The sequence below is a fragment of the Phalaenopsis equestris genome, unplaced genomic scaffold, assembly GCF_001263595.1.
Source record: "Phalaenopsis equestris unplaced genomic scaffold, ASM126359v1 Scaffold233843, whole genome shotgun sequence".
NCBI lineage: Eukaryota > Viridiplantae > Streptophyta > Magnoliopsida > Asparagales > Orchidaceae > Phalaenopsis > Phalaenopsis equestris.
This window is the reverse complement of record NW_018251774.1, coordinates 1-21,063: the sequence shown is the minus strand read 5'-3', so window position 1 is coordinate 21,063 and position 21,063 is coordinate 1. Positions and strand designations below refer to the sequence as shown.

At 33.2% G+C, this 21,063-nt stretch overlaps 1 protein-coding gene across 1 annotated transcript; it reads left to right on the top strand.

Annotated features, from left to right (window-relative positions):
• The first annotated feature begins 1,355 nt into the window (after positions 1 to 1,355).
• On the top strand, positions 1,356 to 2,660 carry LOC110038782 (protein PHLOEM PROTEIN 2-LIKE A10-like). The gene has a single exon (XM_020743686.1). The coding sequence runs from the start codon at positions 1,481 to 1,483 to the stop codon at positions 2,597 to 2,599; it is 1,119 nt and encodes a 372-aa protein (XP_020599345.1). The 5' UTR covers positions 1,356 to 1,480; the 3' UTR covers positions 2,600 to 2,660.
• Positions 2,661 to 21,063: the final 18,403 nt, after the last annotated feature.

Sequence of the window (21,063 nt, the reverse complement as noted above, 5' to 3'; positions counted from 1 at the left end):
GGGAGGGAGACGCGTCAATGGATATATCCTTATATAAGCCTTGGTTGCACCAATTTGCTGCTCTCTATTATACTCCAAATATGCAACCTATCATCTTGGTTTGATTGCACATAAATCACGGTTAATCGGTAAATATTTGAACTACTCTAGTAAATCTAGTTTCCCAAAAAGAAAAATGAAGGTTGATGGAAAAACAAAGAGAATTAAAACAATTTTCATCCCTTTTCAAACTGAAATTTTCATGTATTTAGAGTTTAATAATGAGAGTAATAAAAGATAATATTTATGTTTTATATCCATTGATGGCTGCTATAATGTTAACATTATTTGAGTTGTAACTCAATTTATTATTATTACTATTAATTATAATTATTCATATTCATTTGGAGCTTGAGCAGAGCTTTCACATATACGTTCATATTTATTTTTTTTAAATTTTTTAGTACTCATACTTAATTTTTATTCAACTTATTTGTTTAAATTTAAAAAAAAATTAAAAATTTGAATGAGTAATTAATTTCTTATATAAAATTATCAACAAATAATTTTATAACTTTAAATAGATAATTAATTAAAAAAATTTTGAACTAGCATCTAACAAGTTCTTAACTGAGGCGCTCTTTGTAATATTCAATTTAATTTTTTTTTCTTTTTTCCAAAACTTTAAATTTTCATATTTTATTTGTAAAAAGAAATGCATCAATTAAAAATGATGATGATTTTATTTAATTTCCAAATAAGACGATTTAAGTATAGATATTAGATTTCTGCCCTTTCTTTCAAAGCCTAAATATAACTTATTTTTTCTACTATTTTTAATTTATTTTATTTATAAATAGCCTATCCATATAGCAACAAAGAATATAATAATATTGTAAATGTGCTTCTCCATTATAATTTTTCAATGTTGAACAATAAATTTTCAAGATAATTTGTCCTTATTAACTAAAATAATAATATTTTTATCGTTTCAAATAACATATCAATGTTGCGAAAAAATATTAGGTTACGGACAGCAGCGGCATGTATGCGCAGTTTCTCTTCCTAAAAGAATATTCCGTCTGGATATCTGGCTCCACCGAGGGTTCCACTGCACCATGGAGAGTCTACACACCTGACAGACAGTAATCTGCTCTGATACCACTTGTCACCTCCCAAAAGAGCCCTTATGGGTGGTGGGCAGCCCAGGACTTAAATACTGCTTTTCGGCCCTACACCTAGCTGATGTGAGACTATTTATCCGTGACACGTAGCTGTACCATAACATACAAATCACCTTGATAATTTTAAAATATGTTCATAAATTCTTACGAGGATGTAACTCGAAAACATCAACCCGTTCCAGTAATCTTCCGATCCGCACAAGGTTGGGATCTCCATCACAGCTTCGGTTCTGCGATGTTCGATGTACGCTATCTACGCCTTCTAGGGTTTGCAAACCCCATGCCTGAACGCTTATGAAAACATAGGTTTTGATTCCATGGACTTTTGCCTCCGTCGGAAATGGATCCTACTACTCACCGGCGCCGCCGGTCTCTCAACTTATTTCGCATACCGTATGAAGATTGCGAAACTCGCCGGCACCCTCTTCTCCCTCGCTGACGCCGTTTCCTCCACATCCGACACCGCCAGTCTCATCTCCGCTGACGTCAACCGCTTTGTTCACTCCGATTCTAATGAAATTCCTTCCAGCCTGAAGCAGCTCTCCAAAATTGCGTCCTCGGACGAGCTTCCAGGCTCCGTTTCTAGGATTTTGGAGGCACTGACAGTGGGAATTGCAAGGGGAACCCGTTCGGCAGAGCAAAACGTTCCTGGTGGGAGGGCTGGGCTGTCTGATCTGGTCTTGGATAGGTTCTTCTCCTCTGAGGGATCCAATTTCGCCTCTGTCGTTGTCAGGAGTTTCGCCAGGAACCTCGTGATTTCTTTCTACTCAAAGGGTGCTGAAGGCGGCGGCAGGCGGAATTCGCCGGCGGGGTTGGGGTGGGTGGATGTTGTTTGTGCAGAAAAGTGCAAGGAGCTTATAGCTCACAGCATTCAGGTGTTTGTAAGTACGGCCGTCGCTGTCTTTCTTGATAAAACTGTGCATATTAATCCTTATGATGAATTCTTTGCTGGTATCACAAACCCTAAGCATGACGCACGGGTGAATGAAGTGTTAGTTTCAGTCTGCAATGGTGCCATGGAAACGCTTGTCAGGACATCCCACTCAGTGCTTACAAGCCCATACTCTGACTTATCGGAGAACAAAGTAGTGAATTTGGGAAATGCTAGAAATAGCTCTTTTGTTTCCATGAACGGAGAGCACAATGGTTGGGTCAGCCAGATTTCTTCGGCATTGGCAGTTCCAAGCAACAAGAACTTTGTTCTTGATGTCTCAGGGAGGGTGACATTTGAGACTGTCAGGTCTGTTACAGAATTTGCGATGTGGAAGCTTTCCCATTGTGTAAAAATTGGTATGAGTTCAATTCGACAAGAAGTTGCTGATAGAGGCTTGGAAGTGTTGAGATATGTTAGCGCTAGGTCTACAGTTATAGCTACAATATGCTTTATCTTGTGCATGCATATTTATGCTGGAACGAGGGGTTTGATGAGGATTTGAACTCTTTCTGCAACCTTGATTGTTTATTTGCCACTGTAAGTTTCCATGAACCTCTACTCATACAATACAATAAGAATGTGTTTTCGAAGAGCGTGGAGGAACACAAGGTGGTGTATTCTAGATGAAATTTGAAGTAGCACAATGTTCAATGAAAATGCATATATTAAAGGAAGATTTAAGATTTGAAACGCAGGTGATATTGAAAATAGCTATGTAATAAGGTTATATATTTTCTGTAGAGTTATAAGTAGATGAAACTCACTCATCATATTTTACCAAATATGCTAGATGGGTGAATGGCATCTTTGTTTTGGTTAATGCATCAATGCTCTGTAGCGAAAGAAATGTTTGATGTTTAAGGAAGACTTATGTGAAGTCAATATTTGCTTGGATCTTGCTTGAAGATTTAATAATTTGATGATTTAATGTAGATATTTGATGAGAAATGAACTGTTTAATGGTTGAATATCTTCCTGTTCTTTTGTTATAGTGGCATTTTTTTTCCGTGGAATGAGAAATTTAACCTGCAAATTTTGTACATGCATATGTAGATTATATCATTTTTTTTATAGCTATCATGTAGCTTGAGTTAACAACAAATCAGTGCAAGTTTCTTGGCAGTAATAAAAAACAAAGAAAAATCCCTCAACAGCTGACACATGAAACCATCTTTTCCTCACTTGATTTACCTCAAATTTGCTTTTTTTCACTTTGATCTTCAAGGATATAGAACGTGTTTTCCATTCATTTGTTTAATTTTTTAAGGGATTAGTCAGTGTTAAAGCGCAAATTTAATGCTTAGTAATTTTTGAACTTGGGATCTTGGAAACATTTTCCAAGATCATTTTCATTTAAGCTAGTGGACAATCATCTTTTTGATGCATTTAATTAGCAAATCTATTCTGCATTTTGGCTAAGTTGCTCTTTAACTATGGAATGTGGTGAACTAAATCAGGGATTATCATAGTCATGGTTCGAAACTACTGTAAAATGATATGATAACAAATTTGATAACTATGCGGTCGGTTTACTGATTCAGTATTTTCGAGAGCTATATTTTTTGGGTGATGTGAAATGGATGCTTTGGGTTCCTACCTAAAAATACTGGAAAGAGGATGTGCTTTTTTTGGCGAGGATTTACTTACATAACAGACAATTCCTTATCATTTACATGTCTAAAACCTGAACTTAACAGTTTATTGGGCGTACCAAACAATTCTTTATACAATAAGAATGTGTTTTCGAAGAGCGTGGAGGAACACAAGGTGGTGTATTCTAGATGAAATTTGAAGTAGCACAATGTTCAATGAAAATGCATATATTAAAGGAAGATTTAAGATTTGAAACGCAGGTGATATTGAAAATAGCTATGTAATAAGGTTATATATTTTCTGTAGAGTTATAAGTAGATGAAACTCACTCATCATATTTTACCAAATATGCTAGATGGGTGAATGGCATCTTTGTTTTGGTTAATGCATCAATGCTCTGTAGCGAAAGAAATGTTTGATGTTTAAGGAAGACTTATGTGAAGTCAATATTTGCTTGGATCTTGCTTGAAGATTTAATAATTTGATGATTTAATGTAGATATTTGATGAGAAATGAACTGTTTAATGGTTGAATATCTTCCTGTTCTTTTGTTATAGTGGCATTTTTTTTCCGTGGAATGAGAAATTTAACCTGCAAATTTTGTACATGCATATGTAGATTATATCATTTTTTTTATAGCTATCATGTAGCTTGAGTTAACAACAAATCAGTGCAAGTTTCTTGGCAGTAATAAAAAACAAAGAGAAATCCCTCAACAGCTGACACATGAAACCATCTTTTCCTCACTTGATTTACCTCAAATTTGCTTTTTTTCACTTTGATCTTCAAGGATATAGAACGTGTTTTCCATTCATTTGTTTAATTTTTTAAGGGATTAGTCAGTGTTAAAGCGCAAATTTAATGCTTAGTAATTTTTGAACTTGGGATCTTGGAAACATTTTCCAAGATCATTTTCATTTAAGCTAGTGGACAATCATCTTTTTGATGCATTTAATTAGCAAATCTATTCTGCATTTTGGCTAAGTTGCTCTTTAACTATGGAATGTGGTGAACTAAATCAGGGATTATCATAGTCATGGTTCGAAACTACTGTAAAATGATATGATAACAAATTTGATAACTATGCGGTCGGTTTACTGATTCAGTATTTTCGAGAGCTATATTTTTTGGGTGATGTGAAATGGATGCTTTGGGTTCCTACCTAAAAATACTGGAAAGAGGATGTGCTTTTTTTGGCGAGGATTTACTTACATAACAGACAATTCCTTATCATTTACATGTCTAAAACCTGAACTTAACAGTTTATTGGGCGTACCAAACAATTCTTTCTAATACATTAAAATTACCATGCAAACTGCCACATTAAAAATAGGGCAGAGGACACGGGCGCACGGGATCGACAGACGAGTCGATGCGAAATTAGGGCAGAGTAGATGGGAAGGGCATCAGGGGTCTTTCGACAGTATTAAACGCAGATTGCAGGGTCCTACCCGCGATCCTCATATAATACAAAAATCAAAACGGAGTTTTAGCAAAAGTTGCGTAACCTGTTTTTCCAAACAGGTGATGGCGTTTTGAAAACGCCACCGCTCTAAATAAGTTGTCCCAAACACATCTATACCATCGGTGCTTACTATGGGCTTCCTTATTGAATGAAGCCGGATGAGATGAGGAAGTTTTTCTGCATTTTCTCTCGAGTCCACACGTCTGTAATTGATAAGGAATTGCGTGGAATTCAACTAAATGCCCTGATTTTCTATACATGATCTGCTTCCAACCTTAAACCAAGCTTATGAAGCAAAAACATTAAAACCACAACCACGTCATCTCTTGATTTTTTTGACCAATGTGCAAGTTATCTCTGCTAAAAACAATTAACTAGCTCTCTCCAGAATGTGAGGATGAAATCGAAAGGGTTAGGACTAGTTGATTTTTGAATGCTTATTAATGTCATAAAAAGTTATACAATTGCATATGTTGGGAACTATTATCAGTATATGTATACAATTCCATGTCATCTACCTTTGCTAATGATTATTTCCTTGATCGGCTTGTATATGCATAAGAAAGCAATCATATGTCGAGAGAAAAAGGTTGCACGCATTAGTAAGGGTTTATAGCCAAAGGAAGGGGAGGGTGAACTTCATTGTAAGCCAAAGGTAACTTAGTCCAGGAGGAAGCCAATTGTAGGATAAAATATACCTTCTATTTTAGGTTGGAGATCACCCACAAGAGAAGGCAGATGACTTGGACTCATATACATATATTAGCCAATACCCTCACCCCTCTTGCTTTACACCGCTTGAGCAAGAAAGAAAATACTTATGCTTCTTAACCTTTCTCTACCACTGAGTTTCTATTTGTGTTCGCTTTCATTGTTGATGAAACTACTGCTCAAATATTTGGGAATGTGCATTGTTTGATTACCGTTTCTCTACAACAACAATAACAAATTTTTATCCCGTTAAGTGGGTGAACCACATGAATAATTTTTCTTCATTTCATCCTGTTGAGCGTCGTATTTTCATTTTATTCTAACAGGTTAATGTCACTTTTTATACAATATGCCCAAATCTTTTTAAGCCTACCTCTGTCTTTCTTAACATTAGTTAAATAAAAAACATTTACTCTCCTAATGGGATATTAGATGGTCGACGCTTAATGTGACAACCTTCTAATACGACTCTCTCTAAGCTTATCCGCCACTGGAGCTATAACGTCCTTATAGTGCATAAATTCATTTTGCAATTTTTTTAAGAGTCAAGCTACTCATCCACCAAGTATTCTCATCTTGGCAACTCTTAATGATGTTTGATGCATCTCTTTTAAAGGCCAACGTTCTACTCTCTAGAGCATTGCGGGTCTCACCACCATCTTATAGTCTAAGCGGTACTTTTGTATCACAAAATAGGCTTGATGCATTCTCCACTTCAACCAACCAACTTGAATTCTACTAATAACATGCATTTCTATATCATAATCACTTCAAATAATATACACGAGATATTTAAAATTTTTACACTTTTTAATGTTTTGATCACCCACAGTTATAACTCTGCCACAGGTGCTACTATTACCAAAATTACATTTCATGTATTTAGCTTTAGATCTACTCAAATGAAGGTCTTTAGACAGCAATTTAGACCTCAATAATTCGAGTTTTTTCCCATAATTTTTTCTCTAGTCTTATCCACAAGAAGGATATCATCAGCGAAAAACGTACACCAAGGTACATACTCTTGTAATTTTTTAATAAGAGCATCCATAACTAAAGTAAAAAGATATTGGCATAAAGCCAGTCTCTGATGTAATCCAATTGAATTAGAAAAATGCTCGGTTTATCCTCCTTTTGTTCTAACAATAGTATCAGCTCTAGTATACTTCTCTTTAATGACTTGAATATAAGTTATATCAATATCTTTCTTTTCTGGAGCTCCTTAAAAGACTTCTTTTGGAACTTCATCATAAACTTTTTCCAAGTCAATAAAAATCATATCTAGAACCTTCTTGCTCTCTCTATACTTCTCTATTAAATCTCTCAATAAATGTATAGCTTCTATAGTAGACCTGTCGGGCATAAATCCAAACTTATTATAAAAAATCTTTGTATCATTTATTAACTGATGTTCAATTATCATCTAACATCACTTAAAATACGACACATCAATTTAATTTTGGGTTAGGGTCAAGGTTTGTACAAAATAGTTAATCTTATCATACATTGACTCATACTCAGTTTTCTCTTTATCTTCTGAAGAGATCTTGAATCGAGGTTTCCTTTTACTTTTCGTATTGCATTCTTCGCGGTCTCTTCATCCTGGGAACCCTGGGAATTCTAATCTAAGTCAATGTTGATAGTTGAATTTATCTATTAAAAAATCCTGCTAACTCTTCCTCGCCCTCTTCCTGATGCGGGTGGATTTAGTGTGTTAATATTGCAAATATATTTCAATATTACAAAATACACACTGCAGATACAATAGCAAATATACAAATTAATCCCAACAAAATAACTTTAGTTAAAATAGTTTTATCTTTTAAAAATCCTTAAAATGCCAAATCCCTTTTAAAAATAACTAAAATATATGTAATAAAGGACTCTAATGGAGTGCTAGATATCAATCCCACAGGAAAGTTGGAAAAGCATATAAATAAGTCCTTAAGATTATAATATAAAGTGCAATTTTTAAAATTACACAAAAAGTAAAGTGTGAAGTTTGAACATTAAGTAACAAGTGAATGCTAATTGAAATACAGTTGAAAGACAAAGTTCACTAAACTAAATGCTAAACTTTCAAAAGTAAACTTACGAAAATTAAACAAAGTTTTTGTGACGAAAAATTTAAATTTAAGAAAGCATCATTCCCCTTTACAATGAGTATATGAATTGTGAAGAAATTAAAATCATTTGAAAATATATATAAAAACTGTTTTGTACCAAATAAGAGCAATCATATTCTTTACCCTCTTCCGAGTGCATAATGAACATTGACTAATCGAGAGTTTGGTCCCTAATTTTGTTGTTAGGATGAGAGGATATCGACTGCCACTCTAGAGCTCCTACTACTCCCTCACCTGAGGGCTAACAATCTCGCATCAGTTTCCAATCAACTAGGCAAAATTGGAAGAAAATTGGAAGTTTTAATTTGTCACATTAAAATCTCTAATTCTGTATCCAACAAAGTATATTTCCTTATTTATCTACACCCAACTCCTTGGATGAAGTACTCTCTCATGAAATCAAATGTGATTCTCCCCAAATTGTAGAAATCAAAGCCCTTTCAGAACCTATGTTTAATATGTTCATCAACACATTTTAACAATTCAATTGATCAGATCGAAAACTAAATGAAGATCCGAGTTCAAATCATCATAAATTATTGACATTTAAAATCATATAAAACAAAATTAATTTTTCAAAAAAATAAAATCAATGTTCGCAAAACCATATCTCAAAGTAGTGAGAAGGATAAAGAGTGCTACTCAGAATTCATGAGAAGGATACGACAAAATATAGATTTCATATATAAAAACAAGTTTACAAAACAAAAGAAATAAAAGACACAACTTATCTCATAGTCATTCCCAAGCAAATCCCTAGAAGTTATCTCCAAGCATTTCTCTCTTTACAGACACACAGGGCAAAATTTCATTTCTTGCTCGTTTTTGCTCCAAATTGCACCGTTTTTGTTTCTTTTTCTCCAAAAATCTATTTCTTGTACCTGAAATCAAAAATATGCAAAAAAACCTTCCTTTAAAGTGCAATATCATTAAAATTAAGCATAAAATGTATATGGAAAATCAAGCATTTTTTAGGCGTGTCAAGACCCCGAAACTTAAATATTACTTGTCCTTAAGTAACCCTTTTATTACATAAAAATATGACTTAGGATAGAGATTAACTTATAAAGCTCCATACTTTAGTTAAGTAAATAAAATTAATAAAAGTTAAGAAAAACTCTTAATAACTTAGATTCAAACTCTAAGTCTAAGAATACTTAGTAATCAATTTTAAGATTTCTTAATTTCTATTCATTTGAAGAAGAATTGCAATTTGTTATATCAAGGATATTTAGAAAATTCATATGAAAAAAAATTTCATAAAAACTTTACTATTAATGCCCATTAATATTCCAATATTAGTTTAGAAAATGTAATAAATTTTTTTCTTTAAGTTGATTCAAGTGAAGCGAATTTTTTATCAGGCATCTCCTCAGGCTTCTCCTCACTTATTTTTCTTTTCTTTTATTTTCTACTCTTTCTTTATTCTTTTCTTCTAGGATATTTTCATTCATTTCATTTCTTTTTCATTTTCAAGTGAGGATTATTATATCTAGATAGCCTTTAATAGTTTTGAACTTCACTATTCTCTTCCTAAAGTCAAAACTCTTACCTTTCTTTACTTTATAAATTCATATTAGTATATGATTTTCATAAAGTCTCTTTCTTTTCTTCTTCTCCTTACATGAAACTCTAAGATTCTTAACACTTCAAAAATACAGTTTCCTTTACTTTAAAAAGAAGAACACAGTATTATCCTTTCATACCAAATATCTTTAACTTTAGAGTTGACCTTCTTTATTAAAATCTTTTTAATTAAATTTACAATAATATTCTTGAAGATAAGTTTTGTCATTTAAAGTTAAATCTTAATATCCCATATCATGTTAAATTATTTTTAAAAATATTGTTAATTGAGGACATAAAAAATTTAGTTTACTTCTTTTTAAAAGAAAATTTTCTTCCCCCCAAACTTAAGTTTTTAAATATTTTAAAAATGTTTTAGTATCAAATTTAGTTGGTGAAAGAAAATAGTAAATGCATGAAAATTAAAACTAACCTATAGAGGATTTCTAACTACGAAACTGGGCTCTGGTATACTGTAGGTACTAACTTTAAAAATATATACAGGCTTTAAAGCATTAAATGAAATAAAATATATTTTAAAAAATTTGCTAAGAATTAAAAACAGAAATAAGAACTGAAAATAAAAAAAAAATATAGGAAAAATAAAAAATATATGTTATTATTACAATTTTAAGTTCACAATACAAAATAAAAGTTTTTACAACAAGAGTTTGAAATGCCAACTAAATAATATCCAAACAACATACAAACAAACAAATAACCAAACAAATAAACTAAAACTCCTAAAAATATCAATCTTCATCCCCTTCCTCATCATCATTGTCATCGTCTTCTTCTTCTTCTTCTTCATGAATCGGAGCACAAAGAGTGAAGCTGGGGTAAGTAGGAAATTCTTCATTGTATTCACCCCTAAGGTATATCAACATAGCATCCTCAAAAGATATATTATGCTGAATTTTCCTCTGTTGATACTCATCATTATAAGTATTTCTTGCTCGAATCTCTCTAAACTGGTTCTGATAATTTACTATATCCAATTGTTGAGTCATGAGGTCCATAATGTTTTCTAGTGATGTAGGGAGAGAAGTAGATGCCTCTTTAACTAATGTAGATGGTCTATCACTTCTTCCACCCCTAGATTCAGCAAATGATTCAACTCTCTGAATCATATGCTTCCCAATAGAATCTTGTGGTTGTAATCTTTCTTTATTTCTGTGGAACTTTACTCTTGATTGCTCACAAGGAGTGAAAATCAAGGCAGGGTAACCCAAACCACTAGCTGTAGAGCTCTTAGCTATGCTCCACGCATGATGGACTACAAGAGCACCAACATCTATTGCTTTCATATTCTGAATGCAGTAGTTCAATACAACTCTAGCCTTTGTTGCATCAGTAATCTAGCATAAATGAAGTGATGTCATACCTTTAACTGACTAGTCAACATGGAAGCGGAGAAGTTAACTATCTTATTATTTTTAATCCTCCATTCTCCTCTTTCATCAGTAAAAAAGGCAATCACTTCATCTAGTGATGAATCATTCATCACGAATGCAGCATATTCGTCAAAAAAATACATTCCTCAGCCCATAAAAAGCATTGATCCTTTCTGCAGTAAATTCAACTTGCATACCTCTCACAAGGATGCAATCATCATCAGTGAATGTCAAGTTAGCATAAAACCCCTGAATCATTGGCACAATCGCTACTCAAGGAAGTACCAAAACCGTTACCAATTTCTGGCAAGGATCGAACTCTCGATCTCACCACCCAGGTTAACAAATGCCCGCTCCTGGATCAATCTTCTCGATTCTATTTGTGTGTTATAACTATGTTGTGCTTTCAAATTAATAAATCTTCGTGCATCAATATCATCTGACGACCTTCCTCTCTTCACTCGTGGAACCCTAAAATTTTTAATAACTTAAGCTAAAATTAAAAATATAAGAATATCTAGTACTGATGTCAAGAGCTTTGGTTTCCTATTCATTTCAAGAATAATTGTAATTCATCATATTTAAGGATGCTTAGAAGAACTATATGCAAAAGAACTTAATGAGAACTTCATTAGTAAAGATGTAAATACTCTAATATAAGTTTAGAAATGTATTTAAGCCTCTTTCCATAACTTGATTCAAGTGAAGCCAATTTTTTATTAGACATCTCCTCAAGCTTCCCGTCACATATATTTTTCTTTTTTGCTTTTCTTTTTCTCTTTTTTATCCTTCTTTTTCTTTTTTTTCTTTTAGGATCATTTTCGATTCCCCCTTTTTTTTATTTTATTTTCAATGTGAGGATTATTATATCTGGATAACCTTTAATGATTTTGATCTTTACTATCCTCTTCTTAAAGTTAAAGTTTTCACACGTCTTAATTATAAATGCATATTAGCTTTGAAATTTTTTTTAGAAAGCCTCAATCCTTTCTTTTTTATATAACTCTAAGTCTCTTTTAATATTTTAAATAGTACTCATCCTCCTAAGTTGAGGGTTTGGTGGTTAAGTATGTACGAAGTGTGGGCATGAAACCAATAATATTTTATCGTGGTTCTTCTTTTAGTTTCGAAGGCAACGTAAAACTAGAAGACACTTTTGTTGAATTAATATAATTGCCCATTGGGTGGTGTTCTCTGTGGATTCAAAAAATGGTTCAACATGGATTTGTGCTTACACATTTCTCAAAGGATATGTTGCACCTCTTCAAGGAATTATGGAAGAAGAAAAATTGAACTTTCAACTTGAATGAAGGTGTTTGGTTCGGCACTATAGTGTTGGTCGATGACACAGAATTTTGCATGGTCGTTATTAGTGGATCGAAAGAAAACTACCTCAAGGTCAAAGATGACTCTGAAGACTCTCTGATAAGGTTCAACATGGATTTGTGCTTACACATTTCTCAAAAGATATGTTGCACCTCTTCAAGGAATTATGGAACAAGAAAAATTGAACTTTCAAGTTGAATGAAGGTGTTTGGTTCGACACTGTAGTGTTGGTCGATGACACTGAATTTTGCATGGTTGTTATTAGTGGATTGAAAGAAAACTACCTCAAGGTCAAAGATGACTTTGAAGACTCTCTGATAAAGGTTGCTCTGTTGGAATTCAAAGAAGCAATCAAATCAACAATCAATTAATTATAAGAGATTAATTTAGGGACTAAAAATGAACCTACACCCACTTTTATCAGTTCTCTATTAAGTAAAAAGGAGTCCTCCAAATTGATCATGTTATTATCAAAATTTAGAGATTGCTTTGCAAGTAATTATGATGAGATGTCTGATTTAGCACCGGAGGTAGTGTTTCAAAGACCTGGAGCAGACCTGACTATCACTTCGGTCAAACAAGTGCTCTCGAGAATGCATCTTGAGATCGAGCAACAAGTCACAACTGAGATCAAGAAATTGATAGACGCTAAATTTTTAAGAGAAGAATAATATTCAACGTGGTTAGTCAATGAAGTACCAACCAAAAATTAGAATGGATAGATTCGAGTCTGCGTCGATTTCAGAGTCTTGAATAAAGCTTGCCCAAAGGATGAGTTTCCATTCTTAATCCTGAAATTAATGGTAGACAATGCCTCATCTCACGTAATCTTGTCATTTATGTATGGATCATTCATGTAAAACCAATTTAAGGTGATCCGAAAGATGTAACATTTACGGCTTTCAGAACGTCAATTTGAATATGCTACTAAATAGTGATGTCGTTTGGATTAAAGAACACTGGTGACCTCATCCATAAATAAGTTGAGTGATATGTGAATGATTTGTTCATTAAGAGTAAACAAAGGGAAGACCACCTGTATAATTTGAGGATTGTCTTTGATTGGTTGCGACAATTCGATCTTAAAATAAATCACTTAAAGTGTGCTTTCAATGTCACCTCCGAAAAGTTTTTTAAGATTTGTTGTTCATCACAAAGGAATTGAAATCAATCCTGAAAAATTGAAAATATCTTGGAAATGTCGTCCCCTAAAACCTTGAAATAATTACAATCCTTTTCAAGAAATTGACATACCTAAAATGCTTTATTTTTAATTTGTCGGGATGGTATCAGCCCTTTTCCGTGTTGACCAAAAAGAATGCCAAGTTTAATTTGAATGAGAATTGTCAACATGCCTTTGAACGTATCAAACAATTCCTAATGATACCTCCCGTATGAACAACCCCAGTCTCGGGTAGACCTCTGATACTCTATATCGCGGCTTCAAACGCTCTTTCGAATCCCTATTACCTTAAGTTAATGACGAGGGTAAAGAAAACACCCTCCACTACATGTCATCTTCTAACTCCGGCAGAGGTAAAATATCCTCCTATTGAGAAGCATTGTCTAGCTTTAATCTTCTCCACTCAAAAGCTCAGATAAGCTTTCTCATAAGGTCAACCTTATTTCGAGGTTTAATCCATTACAGTACTTGATGACCCAACCGATGCTTTTTGGAAGGTTAGAAAGGTGGTCAGTGATATTATTGAAATTTGATATTAACTTCCCACCTCTTTGCTCCCTCAAGTTATCAATTTTAGCAGATTTTTTCACGGCACATCCGCTGTCAGCTAACTCTCCCATCAACGATGCCATAAGACCAATTGATGAATGTGGGACATCCCAATGCTCGACATTGACATATGTACTTCGACAGAGCTTAATCAGCACAGAAAGACAAAGATTTATGGACAATAATACCTAGCAAGGTAAAAATCAGTTTGATCTTCATTACACTAGATTAAGGGATATTTCTACCCCATGACAGAGTCGTGTGCAAATAATGAAGCTGATTATTAGGCTCTGATTATAGGATTAGAATTGGCAACTATGATGAAAATAACAAACGTCAACATCTACAATGACTCCCAGCTCATCATCCAACAAGTGGTCAGACAAATGACAGAGTCGTGTGCAAATAATGAAGCTGATTATGAGGCTCTGATAATAGAATTAGAATTGGCAATTATGATGAAAATAACAAACATCAACATCTACGACGACTCCCATCTCATCATCCAACAAGTGGTCAGACAGTACAAAATTTTGAAAAAAAAATTGGAACAATACCACCGTTATATGATGAAGTTGTTGGAACAAATTCCCAACGTGAGCTTGTACTTAATAATGAGAAGAGACAATGCCTATGTAGATGCTTTTGCCAAGTTATGTGAAGTTTATGAAAGATATTCTTAATATGAAAAGGAAGTTTGAAGATAATAAGACTATCACACTTAGTGAGGAGTGTCGTGCTATAATTTAGAAAAAGCCTCCTGAAAAGCTTAAAGATCCTGGTAGCTTTACAATTCCATGTGCAATAGAAGACAAATTTTATGAGAAAGCTTTATGTGATTTAGGTGCAAGCATCAACCTTATGCCATTATCATTATTTAAGAGATTGGGATTAGGAGAAGTAGCCCCTACTACTGTAACTCTGCAGTTAGTAGTTCGTTCAATAACCTATCTTAAAGGAGTTATAGAAGATGTCCTGGTGAAAGTGGATGAATTTATCTTTCCTATTGGTTTCACTGTCCTAGATACGGCGGAAGATAAGGAGATACCTATAATTTTGGGGAGACCTTTCCTAGCCACAGAAAGAGCAATGATAAATGTGTAGAGAGGAGAATTAACAATGCGCGTTAATGATCAAACAATGATCAAACAATTACATTTAATATTTCTAAAACAATGAAGTACCCTGCAAAAGGTAAAGATGATGAATCTATAGAATGGATGTGATAAAATATTTAAGTGAATACCATTTCAAAACAACTTATGAAGAGAAATCTGAAATGAAAAACTTGGAACACGAGCAAGAAGAGGAATTAGCTCAATATGAAGATTTATACAACGAAGATTAAAATTATGTTCAAGGAAGTTTTGAAGTTTTGGCTACAACAGAAAATGATACATCTTTTTGTCCATCAATTGAAAAACCTCCTGAGCTTGAGTTGAAGTTACTTCCTGAGCATTTGAAGTATGTCTTTTTAGATGATTCCTCTACATTACCTGTTATAATTTTCTCAAAGTTAACTATAGAAGAAGAAGAGAGTTTGATGAAAACTTTAAAGAATTATAAGAAAGTCTTTGGATGGTTAATTGTTGATATAAAAGAAATCAGTCCTTCAATTTGTATGGATAAAATTCATGTGGAAGAGAACTGCAAACCTAGGGTTGATCCTCAAAGGAGATTAAATCCTATTTTGAAGGAAGTTGTTAAGAAAAAAAATTTTAAAGTCGTTAGATGCTGAAATTATATACTCTATTTCAGATAGTGCATGGGTTAGTCTGATTCACTGTGTTCCTAATAAAGGAGGAGTGACTGTCACTTTAAATGAGTATAACAAGTTCATACCAACAAGACAAGTCACAGGATAGAGAATATGTAATGATTATTGAAAATTAAATCTCGCCACAAGAAAGCTCATTTTCCGCTACCCTTTCTAAATCAAATGCTGGATAGACTAGTTGCGTGTAAATACTTATATTTTCTGGATGGATATACTGGTTAACACCAAGGACAAATATCTCATGAGGATTAAGAGAAAATAACTTTTACCAGTCCTCATGGTACATTTGCTTTCAGAAGAATTCACTTTAGTTTATGTAATGCACCTGCTACATTTCAAAGATGCATGATGGCTATTTATTATGATTTAATTGAAAAAGGATTGAATTTTTTATGGATGTTTTTTTTATGTTTGGAACTTCATTTGAATCATGTTCAAAACATTTATCAGAAGTTCTTAAGTGATGTGAAGAAACAAATTTATTCCTTAAATGGGAAAAATGCCAATTTATGATAGGAGGTGGAATGGTTTTGGGACATCAAATTTTAGAAAATGGTATGGAAGTAGACCCTACAAAAATTCAAGTGATCTCTAATTTACCTCACCCAACAAGCGTGAAGGAGATTAGGAGTTTTTTAGGACATGTTGGATTCTACAGATAATGTATTAAAGAATTTTCAAAAATTGCTAGACCTCTAGGTCATTGACTTGATAAAGATGTAATTTTTAATTTTGATAAAGAGTGCCTAAAAGCTTTTGAATTATTAAAAAAAATAGTCACTACACCAATTATTGTTTCACCAGATTTAGACTTTTGAATTAATGTGTGATGCTAATGATTATGCTATTGGAGTTATTTTAGGACAAAAGCTAGATAAGATTTTCAAAGTTATCTACTGTGCTAGTAGAAATCTTAATGAGAATCAAATTAATTATAACACAATTAAGAAACAATTATTAGCAGTAGCATGTGCCTTTGATAAATTTATATCATACTTAATTGGAACTAAATGTATATTACATTCAGATCATTCAGTTATTATGTATTTAATGAAAAAGAATGATGCAAACCATAGACTGATAAGATAGATTCTTCTTTCACAAGAATTTGACTTTGAAATAGTAGATAGAAAGGGAGTTGAGAATCAAATTACTAATCATTTGTCCACGCTTGAATTAGAGAAACCACTCAATTTTGAAATGTAAATTGATGAACATTGTCCAGATGAAAAATTGTTCAATGTCAATGAGTGGTGTGTTCCATGGTATGCCGACATTGTAAACTTCAATGTTAGTGATATTATACCATATGGAATGACATACCAATAGAAGAGAAATTTTTTATCTGAAGCTAAGACTTATTTTTGTGATGACCCTTTTTTATATAAACAAGGAAATAATCTAATTATTCCAAGATGTGCACCTTTAGAAGAAACTTATGAAATTATCCAAAAATGTCATAATTCTGATTTTGGGGGACATTTTGGTGTTGATAAAACAACATACAAAATTTTACAACTTGGATTTTATTGGCCTACAATCTTTAGAGATGTTACTGCTTATATCAAAACTTGTGATCGATGTCAACGAGTAAGCAATATTTTTAGGAGGAATTAGATGCCCCTAAATTATGTGTTAGAAGTTGAGATATTTCATGTTTAGGGATTAGATTTCATGGGATTATTTATACCATCATTCGGAAATATTTATATATTGTTAGCAGTATACCATGTATCAAAATGGATAGAAGTTGTTGCTTTACCTTGATGTGATGCTCAAAGTGTTGCAAAGTTTTTAAGAATGAACATATTTTGTAGATTTCAGATGTTGAGAGTAATCATAACTGACGGGGGAAGTCTTTTCAGAAATGCAATAATGGTGAACTTATTAAGGAAATATCATATTAATCATATAATTGCTAATACTTAACCATATAATTGCTAATACTTTTCATCCTCAGAAAAGTGGCTTGGCTGAATTATTCAATCGTGAAATTAAAAGAATATTGAAAAAATCTTTGATTCCAACCAAAATAGATTTGTCACTCAAACTTGACTATGCTTTATGGGCTTATAGGACTGCATACATAACTCTTATATGTATGTCCCCACACAGCCTAATATTTGGGAAAGCGTGTCACTTACCAGTTGAACTTGAGCATAAAGCATATTGGGTTATTAAAGAATTTAATTATAATTTGAAGGATGCCAGTGAGAAAAGATTATTATAATTGAATGAGCTTGAAGAGATAAGGAATGAATCTTATGAAAGCGCTACGATTTACAAAAAAAAGATGAAGATGTAATGTGATCGGAGGATTCTTATTAAAACTTTTCAGCCAGGGTAACAAGTTTTGATTTATAATGCAAGGTTAAGATTATTTATAGGCAAACTTATATCGAGGTGGATAAGCCCATTTGTTGTGATGAAAGTTTATCCCTATAGAGCTGTGGATATCAAAGATCCTAAAACTGATAAAATATTCAATGTAAATGGTTATAGGTTGAAATCCTATTTTTTAGGTGACAAACTTAAATTAAATGATTTTATGATGTTGGGTCAACCAGAATAAGCACTGGTTACGTTGTGCTGAGAACGTTAAACCAAACGATTTGTGGGAGGCAACTCATAGTTATCGGTGTGTTTATTTTTATTGTTATATTATTATGTGTGATTTAGAAAATTTCTGTAGTATATTGAATATATAATAATTTAATGATTACTCTAAGACCTTAAAAGATGACTTAGACAAGGTAAAATGTGTATTTGGACATTAATTTGACCTGTGATAAGTTAAGCATTGGTGCTTAAGTGCCAATATCCGGCGATTAAGCACGACAATTAAAAAACTGTGTAATTTTAGTTTTTCAAAAGTTTTAATAGAGCATTGGTTGGCTCTAACGTGGAGATAGTTTTAAGACGTGCCTAGGAGTTTTAGGAGGAGTTTAGAGGCTATAAATAGAAGGGTATGAGGAGAAGTCTCACCACACTTCTATTTAAACCTAACTCCTACGTGAAAAAGAGAGAGTTTTGGAAAAATGTCATCTTGGTAGAGTGATTTAGAGAAGGAGGAGACAATGAGAAAGAAGTTTGTTAGTCAGAGTGCGCAAGAGTTTTACAACGGTTTCCTCACAGTTAGTATGAAAGGGATAGTGGAGAAAATCACTAAAATTGAGGCTGACATGACTTCAATTGAAGCAAAAGTGATGAAAGTTAAAGCACACTAGATCAAATGGGATGACAACTTAAGATGCAGTTTAGTCATACTAGTTTTATTGAAAAAATGGACAAGGCTATATATGTGAAGAAGAAGTGGATTGAAGAAGATTCAACCATAGTTATTAACCATCGTCCATTCTTTCAAATTTATATTCCAAATGCTGAAGGAGAGACTAATGATAGGCTAGGATTTGTTCTACCAGCTGGAAAATGGAATTAAGTTTGTGGTTTAGTGTTTGTGTGTTTAGTATTTGATTTGTAATGTTAAGTGTGTTTAGTTTGTTATCAATGTGATGACTGTCTAGTGTTTGTGTTAGGAATTTTTTCATCCGAAACTTTTTGGATTGAGAATTTATGTATTAAAAAAGTTTGTAATCACTTGTGAATGAATATAAGTGTTCGTTTGTGTGAAATTTCATGTTATTTTGAGTTGAATTGAATTAGTTAAGATTGGTGAATCTTGAGTAAGAGGAGTGTCGAAACGGAAGAAAATGGTTATTAAACAGTTATGAGACCATGTAGGGTTGGTTGACTTAGCCTAGGAGTGCATTTCAATTGAATAAAAAAAATCATAATTTGTGCACTGGCGCTTGGCGCCTAAGCTCCAAGAGCCTGTATTTAAGCACTGCCTAAACCGAGAGACAGGAGCCTAAGCATCGAACCAGTCGCGCTTAAGCATCACTTCATGAAAACCGATTTGCAAACATTTATTAGTGATGATTCCATCAAAAAATACCATTACCAAACCTCAACTTCATCTTCTTCCTTGGATCAATCGTGATTTCTAAGCTAGGGCACACCATATTTGAAGATTTCTTGGTGATTTGAGGCAAAAATTGCTAGATTTGATATCTTTGAGGTAATAACTTCACTTTTATGTAAAAATTTTTGATTTTCACCATATATTTTGATCACATTCATGAGCTACCCAAAAATTACTATTCATGGTGAAAATTTGATAAGAAGCTTTGGAAAATACATGGATTTCTTAGTTTAAGCTTTAAGGAGTTAAGTTTAGCGATTTAGAGTTGAATTTGGAATTGTTGTTGAATTTTATACATTTTTTTTCTGAAATGACGCTAAGAATGAAGAGTATCAAAAGAAAGGGTCAATTTGTTTCAAGAAAATTTATCAGTTCAAGAGCTTAGGATCAATATAGTGATGGGTTGCAATCGAGAAAGTTGATTCCTTAACAGTGTTTTAAAAGTCCGGGAGGAGTTATTGACGATTTGATTGTTCACTGCCAGTGGGAGCTATTTTGTTATTTTTCTGCTACTGTAATGATTTCTGTTGAGCAAGAGTTCTATGTAAATCTCCCTGAAGCTAAAGAAGGACTCATGGTAAGGGGGAACATAGTGTTTTTTTCACCAGAGGTAATAAATCAATTTTATCATTTGCCCACAACACTTTGTGTTTTTATTCTAATTATAGTCTTATTGAGGAGGAGCTAAACGAGGTTATTTCATTTTTGACTGCTGGAGGGCTTTGGAGGATTACAAATGAAAGGAGAGTTAACTTTTCTACTTCAAAGTTGGATGCCACTGCAAAGGAATGACATTTTTTATTTCTGCTCATATGCTACCTACCAATCATTATAGTGAAGAGACATGTGATCGAGCAAATTTAAACTATTGCAACCAGCAGTTCATGTTCATCAACACTAGAGCATTGACTCATGGAGTTATTACCAATTCTGTCATTGCTGCTACTACTGCAAAGTTTGGAATTTGCATCCTTGATTTTTTTTTTTATGCGAGCAGACTGGAGTTAGCTTTGATAGTTAGGATGCGATCTTACAACCTCTTTAGCTCATTACTAGTGTGAATGTGAAATCTTATTCAAATCATTTCAGTTTTGGTTGGGAAGGAGGATTTTCTAGTAGTTCTGCTACATCGACATCACAAGCTTCTACTTCACATGCTTCTACATCATGAGTTCAGACTTCTAGATCTGGTTCTCAGTCACAGCTATTGGACAAGATTTTGAATAATGTCATTTATACCAAATAAAAGGTATCAAGCATAGAACATTTTGCAGAGCATATGGATGGATATATG